Here is a 19,189-nt window from a genome sequence, read left to right on the forward strand (position 1 = left end):
GTGCTATGCCAATGTCACTGCATTTACATGGGCGGTATATAGGGCACGTCTTAGTGTGCATAGACACAAGCTATGTCTGTCTGGAATCTCCCAGTGTCCCTGTCTGAAGGACTTCTCCTCTCTTTGCCCTTCTAACTCTAATGGTTCTAATTCCCCATGCAAATACTATTCATTTGCTACAGTTGAATAATTCTGGCTTCTCCTTAACCCTGAGGCTACAGTAACGGAAATACAGGGAAGACCTGGCAATTACAAATTTGTACCCTACATAATGGGCCCTAACTTATCTGAACTACACTATCAGTTGTGGAATTGAGGAGAGGAGGTCGAACATAGCCGTTGGATGGTACACTGTAATTGAAGAAAATTCTTTTGCCAGGAAACACATTTAAAAAATCTTGGTAATGTTATCCATGTGAGACATATTTATACATGACTGATTAATTACTGGGTCAGTTATGGGTGGTGGTTTCTAAAACTGAATGAGTGTGTGTGTGTGTGTGTGTGTGTGTGTGTGTGGGTGTGTACACGCATGTGTGTGTGTGTGTGTGTGTGGGTGTGTACACGCATGTGTGTGTGTGTGTGCATGTGTGTGCATGCACAACTGCAACCCAACAGGGGTGATAATCTCTCATTACCCATGGTCCCTCGGTATTTCCGTGTGGTATGGTGTGGGACAGTCCTGAGCCATATTCTTCCCAGGGGCAGATGGAGCAAAGGCAGTCACTCGATATATGAGCTCCCATTCCTCTTGTCCAGTGTGCTCAAGCACAACACATTCATCACTGCAAAGATGTGGCCACTAAATCAGCATGATGGGACCCAGATTCCACTATCCCTTTTTGAATGCTGTCATGTCATATTCTGAGACCACAATGAATGCATGATCTGTGTTATGACCACCATGAGCCTTCTGTACAGCTGTGTCTTAAAAACAATATTCCACAAATTCAGTATTCATACAATGCCAGGCTAATTTGTACAAATGGAACAAACCTTGTTGCTGCATGCTAAATGTCTGAACATTTATCAGTGATATAATCTCAATGTAATATAAAAGGGAAGAAACATATATATGATGTTTTTTTAAAAAAAGATGTTTAATTTCCCAGATACTAAAATTCTGGTTCTATAGAGGAAACAGTATGAAGATCTAATTTCACAGTTGAAATGTCTTATTTATCTGTCTGGCTGCATAGTTAGCTCATTAACACTGTGTGTCTATTAGCCTTGGGCAATGCCATGAACAGAGAAAGAGAGATCATTGTTTCAGAAGTGCCTCTGTGGGACTTCACTACAAATGTACCAAATACATTCACTTCAATATGTGATCTAGATTTTAATATACTCCGAAGACACCCTTCAGTGGCAAAGGAAATTGTGGTTTTGTCTCATTATTAGATTGTACAATTGGTCTGTGTGCTTGGGGCAAGATTGATCACCAGTGGGCTTATTATCATTATGAGAACATTTAGTGCCAGTCCCTGTTGCCAACCATGCTGATTGTACAAAAACATCCCCCTAATAACCTTAACAAGAATACTGCTCCAGGATGGACAATGTATTTCATAGAGAGGGGCTGTAAACTGCTGGGGGCAACTCATACACGGTCCCTCACAAAGTCACCCTGTGATTCCCTCTTCTTCTCGTCTTTATGGCTTCCAGGGTTTTGCTCAGGTTCACTAATCCCCTAACCCTCATTTTCTGGGTTTGCTTTTTTCATCTCTCTATGGTTGATCAAATTGTGCAAAATAGAGGGAATAGCCAAACCGATCAAGACATTTACGTCAAAGCATGGTTAAATACATTTTCTGTGAAGTCATCTGTAATTAGATTGTATTAAGATCGTGACATTCTTTGGAAAGAAACAAAGAAAATTGGGGAATTAAGGGAGAAGGGTGTCTGATGCAGGCATTCTTATGCTTGGTAATTATGTGTTCATTCATAACAGACCAGAAACACAGAGAGGCTACAATATTTAAAAGAATATCAGTGCGCTTCTGGAGAAATAGTACAGCCACATTCCAACTCTTTATTATAAGACTGGCAAGACTGCAGAGCTCTATATGCACTCAGTGCGTGGCCTATGTGCTGCAAGTAGGGTTGCCAGATTCAGGAAAACAGGAACCTTGCGTCAGCCTGTCTGCTTAAAACCTGCACAAAACAAGCCTAAGATATTTAACTTTATCTACAGCCATGCCATTCTAAAAACAAATAATTGTTAGATGTTATAGAGAAATAATTAATAATTGATTAGTCGTAAAATATTAATTACAATTGTTCATGTACAACATTTCTGGATGTACACAATATAACAGCTGTATCAATTAGAACAATTATTAATTAATTAAATAATGTGTGTTAAATCGCAGGTGATAAAGTCACCAGGCATTTACAACTAACATCTATATGAATTCATATGACAATTTCACATTTTTACTGATTGTAATCCAAGTTGTTTTAACGGAAGTGCTGAATATTTAAAGTAGTCATTAAAAAAGCCACCCTTCAATTTTCGTTATAAAGTTTATTTCAACTCACAGAAAAAAAAAGGCGAATCTGGCAACGCTGTGCATTAGAGAGCTCCGCCCCTTCAGTCAGCTGTAAACAGCGCCGTCTAGAGCGCGTAGCAGGAATTTCGGTTGAGCTCCGCTGTGACGTCAGAGGCGCGCTGCCTCAGTGCAGTCATGTGTATGGAAAGTCAGCTCGCTTTAGAGATAACAAACAAGGAAATCAGGACTTTTGTGTAGTCAGACAGCCGGGCTGAGATCCTACACTCAATTAAATCTTAGTTATAATTTAGTTTTAAACGTCCATCGAGTCGTCATGGCGTCTATTTTTAGAAAGAAGACTGTTGACGGTAAGTTACTTTTTTCTGATTTTTTTTAATTTATTCTTTGTAATTTGGCATCTTGCATCTACTTGAGGGCTGTCACAATTCAATTCTACTCTTTGTGATGAAACAGCAGTATGTTTAGAATGTTAGCAATAATAATCATAATCATACTACTACTATTAATAATAACTAATTAATGTTTCTTATAAATTAATTTACTACTACTACTACTACTAATAATAATAATAATAATAATAATGCTAACTGATAAAATATATACTGGGTAATGCTAATTAGTATATTTTGCAGTGCTGTATAACAATATACAGAATTTAAAAAATCTCACCTGACCACTAATGTCTCACTTAGTCTGTGTATATAACATACCACTGAACTTGACTGCAGTAAGGCTTACAATATTCAAGTGAAATTCAAGGTACCTGGTTTAGTCAGAGCGGTCCTGCTCTTACTGCTTGTTGGAGCCAGAATAAGTGGTTAGTTCATGGCTTTTAAATCCAAAACATTTCTTTTTCTTACAGTGGTAAATCATCTTACTTTCAGTTCATGCACTAGACTAGTTGAAGTTAGCTGTATTTATATATTTTATATGTATATATATTTATTATATATATTTTTATATATTACATATATTTTATATATTATATGTATGTATATGTATATTTTATTGTATATTGCACCTTTTTTGTTGAAAATACTCTTACCAGTATTACAACTATTCTGCTGTAATATCTAAATGAATTTTATTCATTTAGATAACCTTCAACTAATCCTTCATAATTTATTTTGAAGTATTTCAGAAAAATGGCTCCAAAAGTGTGTGTGTGTGTATATATATATATATATATTTCCAGGCTTTACATATTCCCTTTATTGTTCCTTTATTTATTTCCTTGTTGTATCTATGCTAACTCATAGCAGATATATTTGAACTGAATTACTGTAATGTCTGCATATATATCTCAGCACACTGCACTTGACTGAGGTGAAGTGTGCAGTTTTTGGGGATTATTCAGGGTACCTGTATTAACAAGCCATTTAATGTATTGACTCTGTTTAATGAGCTACATCAAAAAGCGGTTTAGTCGGAGGGATCCTGCTCTTAATGCTTGATCGTGCCAGACTAAGTGTTTAGTTCATGGCTATGTTATTCAATGATTTTATAGCTAATTTCTTTCTCTAATTTATTTTCCAAACAGTTGTGTTAAATCAGCATCATATCATATAGCATAGTATATCATTATAGCATAGTCCAATGAAGCAGACTGTATTTTTATGTACCATTTTCTTTATATTGCAGATATTTGCAGTTTTGCCAAAAATGCCTTTTAGACACCTTCTTTTGGCTCCCATTCAAATACTTTCATCTAATCCGTAATAATTGATCCCTGTTATTACCGTGTCTTCAAAAGTGTGTGTGTATATATATATATATATATATATACATATATATATATATATATATATATATATATATATATATATATATATATATATATATATAGGCTATACGGTTTAGACTTTTATTGTGTATTTCCTATATGTTTGTTGTATCTGTGCTAAATAATAACAGATATGAAAAACTACTTACGCTTCACCATATTTCATGTAATGTAAACCTTTAATGGAATAATTTATGATTAGTCTTTTGAAAGATTTAACAGATCACTGTTATAAGTAAAAAATGTTTACATCCATAATACAAAAGTACAAAAGTATCAATAATAATTTAAACTTACATGTTGGCTGTATTCCTCTGCCATTGCTTTTCCGTGGTGTATTTCTCAGGTTCAAGTGCCAGTTGAATCATCTTTAGTGCCATGTTAACCCAGTATTAACCCTGTGTTAGTGCGGTGCCAGTGTACCAATCCTCTACCTTACTTTGAGATGACATGGTTTTGTCCCAGACTTGCGTGTACGACATCCCACCCTCTAATACGTGTCAATATACGTCATCTTTTACGTAACACGTTAAAGTCGTTAACAGTTAGTTTGCTATTTTTTGGGCAATATGTTGGCGTATTAAGAAGAACAGTTGGTTAACATTATTATATTTCTTTTTATTTATGTATCCAATAAGAATGTTTTGATTGCATTTTATATTTTATTGGATATATTTATCTTTATTTTTTAAAATGTATTTATTCGTTTATTTATCCAATTTTCTCTTTTCTTTTCTTTTCTTTTCTTTTCTTTTCTTTTCTTTTCTTTTCTGTCTTTTCTTTTTTCCTCTTTTCTTCTTTTCTTCATGGCATTTTTTTTTATGTTTTACCTGCCCTGCAGAGGAACTTCTCTCATGATATTATTGTCATTCATGAGAAGTGTGCGTGTCGGACCGTAATATCCCTGCAGGCATTGAGCTCCCTTTCCTGGTGCCTGAAGTGTGTGAGCACGAATGTCTGTTAAACGGTGGATGGAGGTTAACTTTTACAATATAAAAATGTATGAAATAAAAATGTCTAGTTTGCCTCTAGACAAACCCATCACATACTTGATTCATGTCTTGCTTTTCCCCTGTCTCATATAAATGCTTTTACTTAAGGCAACATTATGATTAAGCAGTCTTATGGGATAAATGGGCTTATTTCTAAAAAAATTATGTGTTGTTGCAGTTAGTTTGCAGCCATTCAGTTTGTTAATTTACTTTTTATTTTATTTTTTAATATCAGACATTTTTGTGTATGACATGATTTTTATACTGGACCCTGATACAGTGTTTCTGCAATTATAACCCAAGTTGATGTTGGATCACAAGTATGAATTGTGGTCACCATTCAAATAAGTAATCACGTGTTTAAGTGGTGAGAAGCTATTCTAGTTAAAGATGTGGTTAAATGATAAACTCTTTAGGAAAAAATGTCTGTTGCCCTGGGAGAATGCCCTGCTTTTGGAAGTGATTTGTTATAGTATTACAGAACAAACTTTTTGCTGGTTTATTTGCCTTTATCACCAATTAAATAAATCAGACTAAATAAATGTTACATGCTACAGAAGACTTTGGAATTCTTATAAATTTTGCCATCTGTTGAATCGTGTATGTTTATTTAGCCAAGCAATGACAAAGTTCACCTTTTTAAAATAGCTTTTTGATGAGTTGAAGCAGCAGATAATCTCTTTTAAAAAAGATTTCTCTATGGAGAGAACCAATCTGAATCAGAGATGGACTGTCATGGTCTGATGTCTCCATAAAATGTAGATCTAATAATAGAAAGACCATGTCTCAGTAGAACTAAAGCAATACAATAATAATATGGCTTTCCCATGTGATCACAACTAATTACTCATTTTATATTAGGTTGAATCATTGAGCAGTTGTGTACAACAGTCTTTTGAGCATGTTGTAATCTCCAATTTAGTTACATTTTTATTTAGGGAAAATGTTTACTGTTATTTGTTAACTGTAAATAATGACAAAAACTGAATTAATTTATTTTAGTATGGCCAGAAATACGATGTATTTTAATCTTTTGATTGATTAGAAAATCAAAGCATTGCATTTTTAGGATGTTTTTTTACAGTTTGATTTCATAAAACACTTGATTATATTTTATAGTTATTTTAAACACACACAGAGAGAGATGGATGGATGGATAGTTGGATAGATAGACAGCATTTCTACAATGAATTTTCTGTCAGTATTGCACTGTGTTTGGAATTGGTTTAGTGGCCTACATAGTGGTCCCCAGTCAAAGACGGTCTCAGAGTTTCAGCTCAATGAACTATAACTGGATTTTCAAGGCAAATTTTTTGCATGTTCCTCCTCATCTTTTTCTGCAATAGATATCATCAAAGAGCAGACTAAAGAGCTTAGAGGCACACAGAGACAAATCAGCAGAGACCGTGCTGCTTTGGAAAAACAGGAGAAGCAAATGGTAAGTGGAATAAAAAAACGGCATGGATCCATGCAAAACATTCATGACTATACAGAGCGCTCTCAGTAATTTTACTTAATTGTGGTCTGTTCCGATTGTGATTAATTGCTCCAAACCTAAAATTAAATTGTGTGTTAAAGCTTCAGGAAAAAGTAAATTAGATAGGTGTGATATACTTGCTAAAACACATGAGAACTGAGGAGAAAGAGAGTGCTCTTGGAGGCTGTCTGCATTATAATCTCTATATAATGTATTTCCTTTTGATTTTACCATGGTTTACTCATTTAAAGAAACCTCTGTGGCTTTTTTGTAAACATAGAAATATGAATACAATTGGTTCCCAAGTGGTTCCTGTAATCATATAATTATTTTTTATTCTGGTTAAGAAAATGCTCCATGGTAAGTACCTACTGTACAACTGTACAAAGTTTAGAGATTTTTTTGCTGAAGTTTACAATAGCAAAGGAAGCATTATTGTGTATTTGCAAATAAAGGACTTGTGGAGCATTGATTTATCTGTAGGCCCTGACAATATATTAAATAATAATATCTTGTCATTTGGCATAGTCTGCAATGCAGTACAGCTAACCTACCGTGGCTTACGATGTTGGATCTACTGTCAGACTGTAAGCAGGAAGCTGTTCTGCTTTAGACATCAGTCTGTCACTTTTGCTCCAGCTTTCACTTAAGCACTGCCTAGTGGCTGACACAGCAATAAAACATTCCTAATTTGTTGTATTCCACTGCTCCCATTTCACTTCACCAAACAATATTAATAATCACCACAACAGACGCAGATTCTCATCAGCAGTCAGTTCAGCAGCAAACATTCCCCCATTTCAGACAGGTAGTGTCACACTAGCCTAGTGAATCATCTGTCATGATGTATACATACGGCACAGTTTTTAAAGGAACATTTTTTATTTATCAATGCTGCCTTCAAGCCATCATTTTTTGAAGGAGATTGTGAGATGGCAAACACATGTTTCACTCTACACTGAGATTTTCAGCACTTTAAAAACCCTTGAAAGTCTGGCCAAACTCCCACCTGCCAAAAAGATCTCTTATATACCCTATACAGTAAACTGAGAGTGTGTTGGTGTTGTAGGGCAGAGCTGTGTACTGTATATACTGTACCTGCACTCTGCAATAGAGCATTTGACTAATGGCTAAAGTCCCATAGCCCTAATACTCTGCTTTTATTCACTTACTAAGAGATGCTTACTTGATAATCTAAACAAGTCATAAGCTTGTTTCATCAGCTTCCACAATTTAATGTATTTGACCTATTTTTTATCAACAGGAAATGGAAATTAAGAAAATGGCCAAGGCTGGAAACCGAGATGCCTGCAAGATACTGGCCAAGCAGCTGGTCCAACTGAGAAAGCAGAAGAACCGAACTTATGCTGTGAGCTCTAAAGTGACCTCTATGTCCACGCAGACGAAGGTCATGAATTCTCAAATGAAAATGGCTGGAGCTATGTCTAACACAGCCAAGGTAAAGCTGTTGCGTTTTGGTGCCACTAGATATCCCTAAGTATAGGAACGATCCTTAATGAGCAGTGTTGGTGGGAAAACTTTAAGAAGGCTGCAAAAACAGAAGCCCAATGCACAGCAGATCCCGAGCTTCAAAAGAATGCATAAGCAGGTGTGATTACTGTTGGTCTCTGGAGGAGCTGAGGCAGCAGGCATGCAAATGAACCATTCCTGATACAGTGCTACAAACAGACAGGCAAAAAAGGATCAGAACAGCTAGGAGCTGTGGTAATTCCAGTTACAATAGCGTCTGTTAAATTGCTGCATTGCAAAATCTTGTTGCCGGATCTTGGAAGTGAGCTGGCAGGCCAAAGTGAGGTGAGCCACTGCCCCCTGGATGACGTGGACTAAATTACTAGTTTAAGCCTTGAGCATTTACATTGAAAAAATACAATACAAGTCTTATAAGAGGGCAATAATCATCTGAATACCTGAGCTTGGAATACTGATATAGGACTCTTATATCATTATCATTATATATGCTTCTGTTTTGTTGGTTACGGATTTATATTGAACCATTAGAGATTAAATTTTGCAAGACTAGTGCATATTAATTATTTAAATGTTTAATAAATTATTTGAAATTAAATTTAAATTCACATTTTGTAAATTAACATATGTTTCACAAATAATTTAGTCTATTGAAGGGAAATTTGTGTATTGAATTAGTTTAGAGTTAATATGAATGTTTGGACTTATCAGTCTTATTATTTAAATGAACTAAATAAAATTATAATGACTCATGATGAAACCTTAGGCATGATCAGTAATAATATACAGTATATAATATTTTATAATTCATGTATTTATATAAATTATCATATATTTAATAATAATAATGATAATAATAATAATAATAATAATAATAATAATAATAAGAAGAAGAAGAAGAAGAAGAAGAAGAAGGAATTAAAAGTTAATTGAATTTAGTAGGTGTTTTTACTGCTCATTTATTGTTAAACTAGACAACACAGCCTCGCACACTGTATCAGACATTCACACAGACTGTTTCAGACACCATCTTTTCTGTATCAGGAAGGAATCTATTAATATTTACTTCCCAGATTGTTGATTGTCCTGGGATTGTCCTGGGATTTGTAGTGTCATAGTGAAGGCTTTGTGGAAGCTCCTGTCAAAGACATGGCCTGTAATGAGGATGTGACAGAGATGATTTGTGTAAATAATTCTCTATAATCAAATGGGGCTTTTCCTGTTTTATCTGCAGTGTTATTCTGCTGAACCCCCATAGGGCCTTTAAAAAAGTCTGCTATCAGCTCAACCTGTTTTATTTGTGCTGTACTTACAGCAAGATATATGCTGAGCTACATTCAAAATGTATTCATCCCTGCTGGATCCTGCCTGTGATTATAATGTTTTATCCATACATGTCATATGCTACCTTACTACTGTATGTTTCTCTGAATCTAACTCATAGCTCCCACTCTGTTTATCTTTGCAGACTATGCAGGCTGTCAATAAAAAAATGGACCCAAAGAAGACTTTGCAGACAATGCACGACTTCCAGAAAGAAAACCTGAAAATGGGCATGTCTGAAGATATGAGTGAGAATATTATTATTGTTTTGTTGGCCCTATTTCACAGAGACCTACATATATGCATTTATACTGGAGAAACATGTAAATAATACCAGGTGAAAATAGAAATTTAGATAAACTGATCAGTAAATATGTAATATCTATCCAAAGTAGTTCTAAAAATGAATTAAATTAATATATTTAAATCCCTTAATTATTGATTTCCCTATTATTTATTCAATTATCTACATAATTTTCTCCCCTCTTTTTTCTGCAGCCCTTATGATAACGAGAAGTCAGTCAATGATTCATATGCTTCGAATTCTCAACTAATGGCTGCATACAGACAACAGAACCAATACAACAAAAAATGCTAATCTAGAAATTTTACTCTTTTGCTTATAGTTTTATGCAAACCTGTTTAGCTGTTTTCAGTAAAAATATTAAAATCTGATTTCAAGTGTAAGTCTAAATATATACACAAATTAAAGCTTGATGAATGGGTTAATGTATTTGAGTTGTAGTTTGGCAGAACATGTTTCTTTGGCCAGCACTTCACACTGATAAATTGAATGAGTTAAATTTTTTATTTTTTGTGGCACTAAACAAAAATAAACATAAATTTATCTTCTACAAGAAACACACATTAATCCTTTTATATCTCATCTCTGTATGGTTGTACACTCCATAATTATCATATAGATGAAATGCAGAAATAAATAGAATAGAATAAAATGCGTAAAAGGAATACTGCAAATATGTTCGCCAAAATATGTATGAATGCATAAATAAATATATTATTTAAGGTTTACTTTAGGATTATTCTTGTTGTTATTTATTACCAATTTAGTGATATAACAATGTGTCTCTATAACACAGTGTCTCATATTTAGTGAACAATAAACTGATAATCTTTCTTTTTTTTAATCCCCAGTCAATGACACACTTGATGAAATCTTTAGTGAGTCAGGGGATGAAGAGGAATCTCAGGACATTGTGAACCAGGTGCTGGATGAAATTGGAATTGAAATTTCTGGAAAGGTATGAGACTCATTTGCAATCTAGCTTAATTTCTGAGTTGTTCTCCATCTGTCTTATATGTATCATTTGTTGTTCTTTATAGTTTTTGGGTAGTTTAGACAGATGTGAGGCTTTTGGCTTTGCCTTTGGTTTCTTGCTTACACAGTTCTGTCAACTCAGACAGATGTATAATGTGCTCCCTTGGGCTGAAATATAATCTATATATTACCACCTTTCCTTCAGCTTTCTCTTTGTTAGTTCTTTCAAAAATGATGTGAATTTATTCTTGATAAGTCTGTCTAACTTAAGACATTAATCTGAAGGACTGACACAGACAAACAGCTGTATGGTTGTTGGTTGTTAAGCTGATGTGATTTTGCTGAATGGTGTTGTGCAGATGGTGAGAGCCCCCTCAGCTGGAAAGAGTCTTCCCGGCGCATCAAAGACCAAAGCTGATACCATTTCCGATGAGGACATTGAGAGGCAGCTGAAAGCCCTGGGAATGGATTAAACCTCTTTATACTCTACACCTGTGCTCTCAGAGCCAAAGCAAAGGGCTTATACTAAAGCACTCATGTGTACATGACTTTGCTAGCTGTGGTTAAAGAGGGCCACAGGGCTGCTTCTAATCAGTGATGTAAAATGTAAAGACCATGTGGTTTGTAGGATTTGCTGTAGATATCTAAAGACAAAGCGGTGTTGGGGTGAGAATATGAATGGTCTTGTGAAGAAGGTCTCAGAATCTTCTCTAAACCAGTTTTATAAATCTAAGGCTTCTTCTAATGGTCGTGCAGCACTGCATAATCCTTTATGCTTCAAGATGGAGTTGTTATATAGGTTTAGAAGAAAGACCACACCTGAAGCTCAGTCTTCTTACTAGATAGCTTACTGTAAATCTACATATTTATCAGAGTTTCTGCATTTCCCAGCTGCATTTCCTGTTCTATTCATCTCCTATCTGAGTTGGTGCGCCTTGGTGTCACCCAGGATATTACCCCAAGTTCACAGAGTTCTCTCCCATTTTTCTTGAATTCCTCTTCATGTCATTTAACCAAGGACATGGATTGCAGTCCCAAAAGTATGGTGTAATGGTTTTAGTGTACATAATATTAACGTTCTGGTAATATCTGGTAATTAAAGTTCTGGTACTTTTCAGCTATGAGATAGGTTTTTTGAAAAATATGTTCCAGCTAAGGCTTTGTTTGTCACAATGAAATGAGTGGCTTTCATATGCAGTGGCTAAGGATTTGGTAAGCATTTGTCTTGTTCATTGAAAAATCTTGCGCAAAGATTTATTGAATGGCATTATGATAAATGGTTTATTTATTGAATGGCATTATGGTCTTCATTACTGAATTAATTAGAAAGGCTACTTGATGCATAGTCCTAATTAACATAATACATACTGTAATTTAGATGTGCATGTACGAGGATATTCAAGTGGGCTTGTCAGCAACAGTAACTCAATTAGCTCTATATTAGATCCACAAAGAGGTCTTTAATTGAATGCGACATCCAGGTGTTGAAGAAATACAAAACTGTAGTGTCAGCTCCAGTTAATTATGTACTCCAGTATTTGCTGAAGAATGCTGTGTTTCAGGCGTCATTATCACAAGTTAGTCCACACGTGCAGGCTAATTATGCAAATGGTCTGTTACTGACCTGAGAATTCCCCTGTCATGGTCAAGCTGGAGCCGTTTCTACAGATAAGAGAAACAAGCCATGCTTAAATTGCCAGAAATGAAGTCGCTGTTACTGCTGAGGTTCTCATATTAATGAGTGAATACATCATTAGCTGAAGGACATTTACATTTAAATCATGTTGTGTCTACTGAATTGTACAACTTGAATTGTAAAGTATGCAAAACTCATTAAACTCTGGGGTAATTTTAGTGCCACTTGGAAAAGCAATACATCTATCCACCTTTCTTTTTCTTTTTTACATTAGGATTCTTAGTATGTTTTAATTTATTGATAATTTGTGTATTTTAATTTAACTGATTTTTAAGGAATGTGAATTTAATTTTATGGATTCATTTGATTTTGTAATGAATAAAAAATGAAATGTAACACCTAGTGGTGTATTCGATGTTTCCTAAAGGCTTTTCTTTTTTTTTGTATGTGTGTATTTTGTGTTTGTTTGTTTGTTGTTTTTTTGAGAAATTGCAATGCATACAATGTACAAGTGCTAAGTTGTCCATTTAGACTATTTTTAATTGCATTCAATTATAGTTAATTGTTCATAATGATAAGCAAATATAATTTTTACATAAGGACTTAATGGGTTTTTGCAGCATGACCTTGCTTAATTGAATTTCTAGGGGAACCCATTAGTTAAATAATTTAACAGTGTGTGAAATAATGGCTTATAAATCATTTTATGATGAATAGACTTGTGGAGCAAATCCCTTTCTGCCATTTCTTATTGTTTTTATTATTCTGTATGCATATATAGTTACCTGATTAGATTTTCCCAAAAACACTGCACCATTAATTGTAAATTCATCTCTATAACTCAAAGAAGTAATGTTTTGTTTATTGCAAGCAGTGGCAGGATGTTGATGGTATAGATCATGATATTCCATGAATACGGGTGAGGAAGTCCTTTTGAATGTGTTCATACACTCAGGATTGTAGAACACTGCAATAAATATTCCACAATAAAACCCGTTGGGGACAGAGATGAGCTAATACTACTGCTCTACACACCTGGAGGAGTAAATTATTGTCTACCTCTCAACACTTGGGGCATGTACATCCCCCTACACATTGTGTGTTTGTGTGTGCGTGTTTGTGTGTGTGTGTGTGTGTGCGCGCACATGCTTTCTTTAGATCTTCTAGGATGACTGCTGTGAATTGAGTACTTCATTTTATTATTTTTACTACCATTAATTGATCCCTTAGTTAATTATTCAAGACAATGCCATTAATTCTTCTTATCTATTTTTAATTACTGAAAGGCTGTGTGACTAGAATGAGAGTTTTTAACTCACGTAACCATTACATTTCCCTCTTAATTGTGTTTTTATTGTCATTCCGTTTCTATTATGTTACAGTGGTTTTAGGATAAGAAATCAAGGTATCGCTCCATTATTTGTAGATTTATTCAATATATTACGTTTGAATGGGCAATTACTGCAAAACCCAGACCTGAATATATTAATTTATATAACTTACTATATTAAAATGTTTTGTTAAACACTTAGATGAATCATTCAAATCCTCACAATTAGGCAACATGATGTGAAATTATTCTTGTAACACACCTGTATGTTAATGATTTACAGCATATGTCCTTTGTATATGCCCCTTAAATGGGTCATTTCTTTACAGGCAGATCATTACATTCACTCCTGTTAACAAATCAGGAAGTTCTTTTTTCCTAAACAATGTCAGTATGCACTATTTTATAATATCTCAAACGATATTGCTCAATTCTTTATGACACATAGTTATTTTGACTGTCTGAGTTAAGAGGTAAAGGTTCTGGGCCTGAGCAGAGTAGCTTTTTAACAATTCATCATCATCGTCAATATCATAATCTATCATGTCTTCCTATGGTATCTTTGGGCATGAAAGAGCTGTGGTGTAGACTTGTCTTGACTCTTTTCTCCCTCTGTCTGCGGTTGCAGAACCAAACACGCACCACCTCCTTCTCCAAATGAAGTCCCTCTGCCATGCGTACAATTTCCTGTGAGGATGGTTTACTCTTCTCCACAAAATTCCTCTCCAGAGCCTCCTTTGCCCCTAGACTGAGGAAGTGAATTCAAAATACATTTCTGTTATGACATAATGAAATAAGCAAGAGATGTCAGAGATTCACTTGTACATGAATTGTACCTGATAGTAGTTCTTCGCTTCCGTTTGCGTTCTTGAAGTCCCATTTTGTCATTAAATAGTGCTGTGGAGAGAAATGAAGGATAGATATACAGTACACCTGAGCATGATTCCTGATTTTTTTAGAAATTGCCTTTTGATAATACTTAGCACCATATGTGATGGAATATACCCTAAACTTTTAAGACATTAGTAACTAGTAGTAGAACTATACTGAAATATAATGAATTACATGTTTCAGTGTAAGCTGCTCTCGTTGATCACTCACCACCAGCCTGCTCAGCCTCATCTAACCATTTGGCAAGTATGGACTTCAGCTTGCAAGCATTTTTGAAACTGAGCTGTAGGTTTTCAAAACGACAGATGGTGGTCTGACTGAACTCAGAGCCATGTACAGCTGCTAGAGCCTCTCCAACATTGGTCTGAGTGTAACCTGCAAGGTTTGGATCATATTAGACATTGTATTTTGACTTCTGACATTTTCTAAGTTATTTTTGTGGTCACCCTCTTGAACCTGCACATTTTTCTGGTTGCATCAGAATGAATTTTGGAGTTTCATGCCAACAAGGGTAAATTCTTTGAAATTTAATGGTGTTTATTATGTGAATAATGTGATTAGATGTGAAACGTATATAAGGGTGCAATTCACCATGTTGTGCGCCCTGTGCATTCAGGTAAACAAATATGAGATCATGTGAATCAATATGTGATTTAATTAAAATCTAAAAATGAACTGTCTGTTAGATCACATATAATTAAAACACATGAATTATTCTACAAAATAAATGATTGTTGTGTAAATCTGTGTGTCTAAATATTAATGTGTATGTTAATATTTCAAATATGCTAAGGTGAAATTTGAACAGAATGAATGGTTTAAATTGTTATACTTATTAAATAAGGGCCATACGAAATAAATAAAATAAATCTTGACACAAAATATAACAATTTTCAGCTTTTAAAGTGGTGTGTTGCCTATTTGATAATCAGTGTATGTTTGCACTTTTTGTAATAGTTTAAAATTGGATCTCAAAATCATACAGTCAGTGAAGGGGCAAATATGCAGAAGATGCTCAAAAAAGAAATAATATGCAGGACCTTGAGGATTTTTCTGGAGAATATATAAACAACAGAATGACTGGGACAGACCGAGTTTGATTCTACGTAGTTTGAAGTCATTGGCAAACTTCTCGAGCTCACGGATCTGGGGTGAGTTCATGTCTGGTGGTTCCTCTGGGGCTCGACTCTTCCTTCTCAGCTCCTGTTTGATGTCTCCCAAGGTGGGCTCATCTGTGAAAAGGGCCTGGGGCAGTGCTGAGAAACTGTGGGACAAAGTGCACGAACCTCCTGCCAGACTGTGCTCAGGGAACTTATACAGACATGGAGCCAAGGCACCTTAGAATTACATGAAGTGAGAGACATTCATTAACAAAAGGAAATTTGGTGCTTGTAATGCTATACAATGTACGTGATCTAGATATACCATATTTTTACTTGTAAGTCATTTGTAACCTTACTGGTACCAATGGGTTTTCTATTTGGCACAAAAATAGGACCGTGCTTCCCCCGTGTGGCGAGATATGAATGCTGCAGTTGTAGGTTGTTTTTTAACCCGTTATAACAGTAGAAAAACCCTGGTTTATTATGAAATTTTAAATATCATGCTAGATAAAGCTTTATGCAAAATTCATATTTTGGGGATTAAGTAGTGACTTTTGGCCTTCTTTAAGTATAAGGTTTAAGGTTTTTGAGTGTGGTATGAATTAAACTCACAAATAGTCATATTACTCATTACCATAAAAACAATTCTCCCTGTAAGCACTAGGGGGCAGCATATACACACTTCCCCATCCAGCTCCTACAACATGCAATTCAAGAGTTTGTCCCATCTGCAATTTCACCGAATTTCTTTTTTGGTACATCTCAAAGATCTATTTCGGATTGACAAAGCAACCTTAGCAGGTAGCAGCATCTAGAAATAAATGTCCTGATTCATGTTTTATTTTGAAGACTGTACCTTGAAGTGAGTTGGCTCCATTGACCATATTGTGTGGGACGCTGCAGGTCTGCAGGATGCGCGTCTGAGAGATGCTGGCGGAGAGCATTTCCTGTGCTGGGGACAGAAAATCTATGCTGTCATCATCAAACAGTCACACTCACACGCGAAGAGTAGCATTGATTGCTATCACTCAAAGCACTGATTCATGCTTTGAATGAAGGCTTCTGAAGAGCACGCAGACGAAGGGGAACAGCCAGGCGACCCAACACACCTGCCATCATGCCGTAGGTGGTCTGCTGGTTGCTATAGTGACATGGGGGCATGGAGTAGTGTAGGCCAGCTGAGGCGTTGCTCAGGGCAGAAGTGGACAGATGCATGTGGGAGCGCTTGGACGACTGGACCAGGGGCAGACCTGAGGGAACTGTGGAGAGGAGCACATGTAATCTTATCAGTTATATCCAAAGGACAAAATGATAAAAAGAATGACAGATGTGCCTCAGGGATTCTTGGGGCTGAGATAAAGCCTTCACATTGATTTGACACTCTTAGAAAAATCAACTATTGGTTTAAAAACAGAACATATATACATGTTTGAGTTCCTCAGTCTTTATTTCATGTTGTTCCTTTGGTACCAAAGAGCTCCAGCAGAGATTCTTGCGTTGTTATAAGGCTTATTCCTCCATGTTCAGACAGTTTTCTCTGAAGTTTTTTTTATGATAACTGCAGTCTTTGATTGAAGCGTTCTTGAATTAAGCCTCACATCCGTAATTATATAAAGACATCTCTTCCTTATTTGTTCTTTTAGTCTGCAGTCGACAGTGCACCACATGATATATCAGCATGACAGCAATTGTCAATACATTATTAGATAATCAGCCCTCTTCAAAAGGTTCAGGGTAACCTACCTGAATTCAAACTAAGGCAGGTGAATAATTGTGTGCTGGTGGGAATAACATAAGTGGTGCATTATACTGTTAAGCAATTGTGCTTGAGTGCTAGGATTTATTATGTATAGCAATGAGTGGGAGAAAAACATCACACAGTTCAGTAAGCTTCTTAGGGACATTTAATCAAAGCTGTCTCACATACAAGTCACTGATGCAAAGAACAAATGCTAATATAGCTATCAACATGTCAAAGAAACAACATGTCTGGTTCTGTAATTGCCATGTGAAAACAGCAGCTGTGCACATTGAGCTTCTAATTTTTACTTATTCAAATCAATTACTGTTTGTCAGTCCATATTCTCCACATGTTAACATACACACATACAAAAACACAACAAAGCCCATTTTCATTAAACTGTACAGCTGTTGCATTGTCAAAGAAAATTAAATATTATACAATCCCCAGTGGAATATTGGAACCAAAGTAGATAGTATGGGTAAATGTAAAAATATTTGAATTAATACTCACACAAACAATATTCTCTCACAAATTTAAACAGTGCTAGCAGACATTCAATTCTATGCTTAGATTTGAAATACATTTACCTTTCAGGAACTGGGAGGAAATGAAAAGAATGTGTAAAATATAGTATACTATAGGATAGTCTGTGGTGTTGATAGAAAGATAATGACTTCAATCTAAATGCAAGACAGAGAGGGATTAAGAGAGATGTATACGCATTAATTCTGGAGAATCTTTGTGCTATTGAAAAACAGTGACCTCCCATACCAAGCAATAATCACTTTCTCTCTTAGACAGCTGACTCTATACCTCTGCCTGCTCCGAGATCAACTTATAACAAGCTTCTTTGTCTTCACAAAAGTATTTCTAGACAGCGTACTGGTCAGTCAGTGTGGATGACTGCTGTGTGAATGCTGCTTTGCAGAAATGTTATCAGCTAATTGAGTGAATTAAAGCACAGTGACAGCAGCATTGCCTACAGTAGACCAGAAACAAATCAACTGGCAATAGAACACCTCAGTCCTCAGCAATGGTCTTGTAATTGCCAGTAGATTGTGCTGACAGATGCCATGACTCTCATCACTGTACTTTCCTCTATTTCAGTCTATGCTAAATTAGGTGAGTCTGCTGAATGGTGGTGCAGTTACCTGGAGGCACGATGTTGGTGGTGTGGCTGGTGACGGGAAGGCAGTCAGCAGGTCCGGCGTGGTGCATAAGCAGAGGCAGAGCAGCTGAATCGCTGCTCAACGTGCTGAAAGAGTCAGTACTGCTAAAGGCCTGGCAGCTCATGTCTCTCTGTCTGTCTCTGTCCTCTTTGTGTCTCTATGGTCAAATACACTGCCAGTAACAGGCCACCTGTGTGACACATGCACGGCTTGTACAGGTATTTATACCAGCTTCTCCTTTAGTTTTGCTCATCCATGTTAATGCTGCCCTTCCCAGGGCTACACCAGGCCTCCACAGCCTCCCAGAGCAAAGGCACTGTAATTAGGGCAAAAAGGGGTAACTTGACACCACCACCCCCTATTTCCACTGTCCATGAGGGTTTCAGTTAATGCCTGTCACTGCTTACACAAATCCACTGTTTACAGGCTACAGATGTACAAAGGCAGCCAATTATAAAATG

General features: G+C 35.9%; 2 protein-coding genes across 2 annotated transcripts; one reads left to right on the forward strand and one right to left on the reverse strand.

Moving 5' to 3' along the window:
- The first annotated feature begins 2,665 nt into the window (after positions 1–2,665).
- chmp2ba (charged multivesicular body protein 2Ba) lies at positions 2,666–12,759 on the forward strand. Its single transcript, XM_060877321.1, has 6 exons — positions 2,666–2,860; positions 6,635–6,726; positions 8,030–8,224; positions 9,722–9,824; positions 10,732–10,838; positions 11,215–12,759. The coding sequence occupies exons 1-6, from the start codon at positions 2,827–2,829 to the stop codon at positions 11,326–11,328; spliced, it is 645 nt and encodes a 214-aa protein (XP_060733304.1). The 5' UTR covers positions 2,666–2,826; the 3' UTR covers positions 11,329–12,759.
- A 1,593-nt stretch (positions 12,760–14,352) lies between these two features.
- pou1f1 (POU class 1 homeobox 1) lies at positions 14,353–18,852 on the reverse strand. Its single transcript, XM_060877190.1, has 7 exons — positions 18,711–18,852; positions 16,925–17,074; positions 16,672–16,767; positions 15,804–16,049; positions 14,923–15,087; positions 14,658–14,718; positions 14,353–14,569 (listed from the first exon to the last, which is right to left on the reverse strand). Exons 1-7 carry the CDS (start codon positions 18,850–18,852, stop codon positions 14,353–14,355), a joined length of 1,077 nt encoding a protein of 358 aa, XP_060733173.1.
- Between the last annotated feature and the right edge of the window lie 337 nt (positions 18,853–19,189).

Source organism: Tachysurus vachellii, chromosome 8, assembly GCF_030014155.1.
Source record: "Tachysurus vachellii isolate PV-2020 chromosome 8, HZAU_Pvac_v1, whole genome shotgun sequence".
Classification (NCBI taxonomy): Eukaryota; Metazoa; Chordata; class Actinopteri; order Siluriformes; family Bagridae; genus Tachysurus; species Tachysurus vachellii.

Excerpts from the sequence above, each read along its gene's own strand:
- chmp2ba (XM_060877321.1), top strand. The coding sequence starts at position 2,827 with ATGGCGTCTATTTTTAGAAAGAAGACTGTTGACG. Across the intron at positions 2,861-6,634 it reads TAGAAAGAAGACTGTTGACG|ATATCATCAAAGAGCAGACT; the intron begins GTAAGTTACTTT and ends TTTCTGCAATAG. Across the intron at positions 6,727-8,029 it reads AAAAACAGGAGAAGCAAATG|GAAATGGAAATTAAGAAAAT; the intron begins GTAAGTGGAATA and ends TTTTATCAACAG.
- pou1f1 (XM_060877190.1), bottom strand. The coding sequence starts at position 18,852 with ATGAGCTGCCAGGCCTTTAGCAGTACTGACTCTTTCAGCACGTTGAGC. Across the intron at positions 15,088-15,803 it reads ACTACGTAGAATCAAACTCG|GTTACACTCAGACCAATGTT; the intron begins GTCTGTCCCAGT and ends CAAACCTTGCAG. Across the intron at positions 14,719-14,922 it reads TGAGGCTGAGCAGGCTGGTG|CACTATTTAATGACAAAATG; the intron begins GTGAGTGATCAA and ends TTCTCTCCACAG.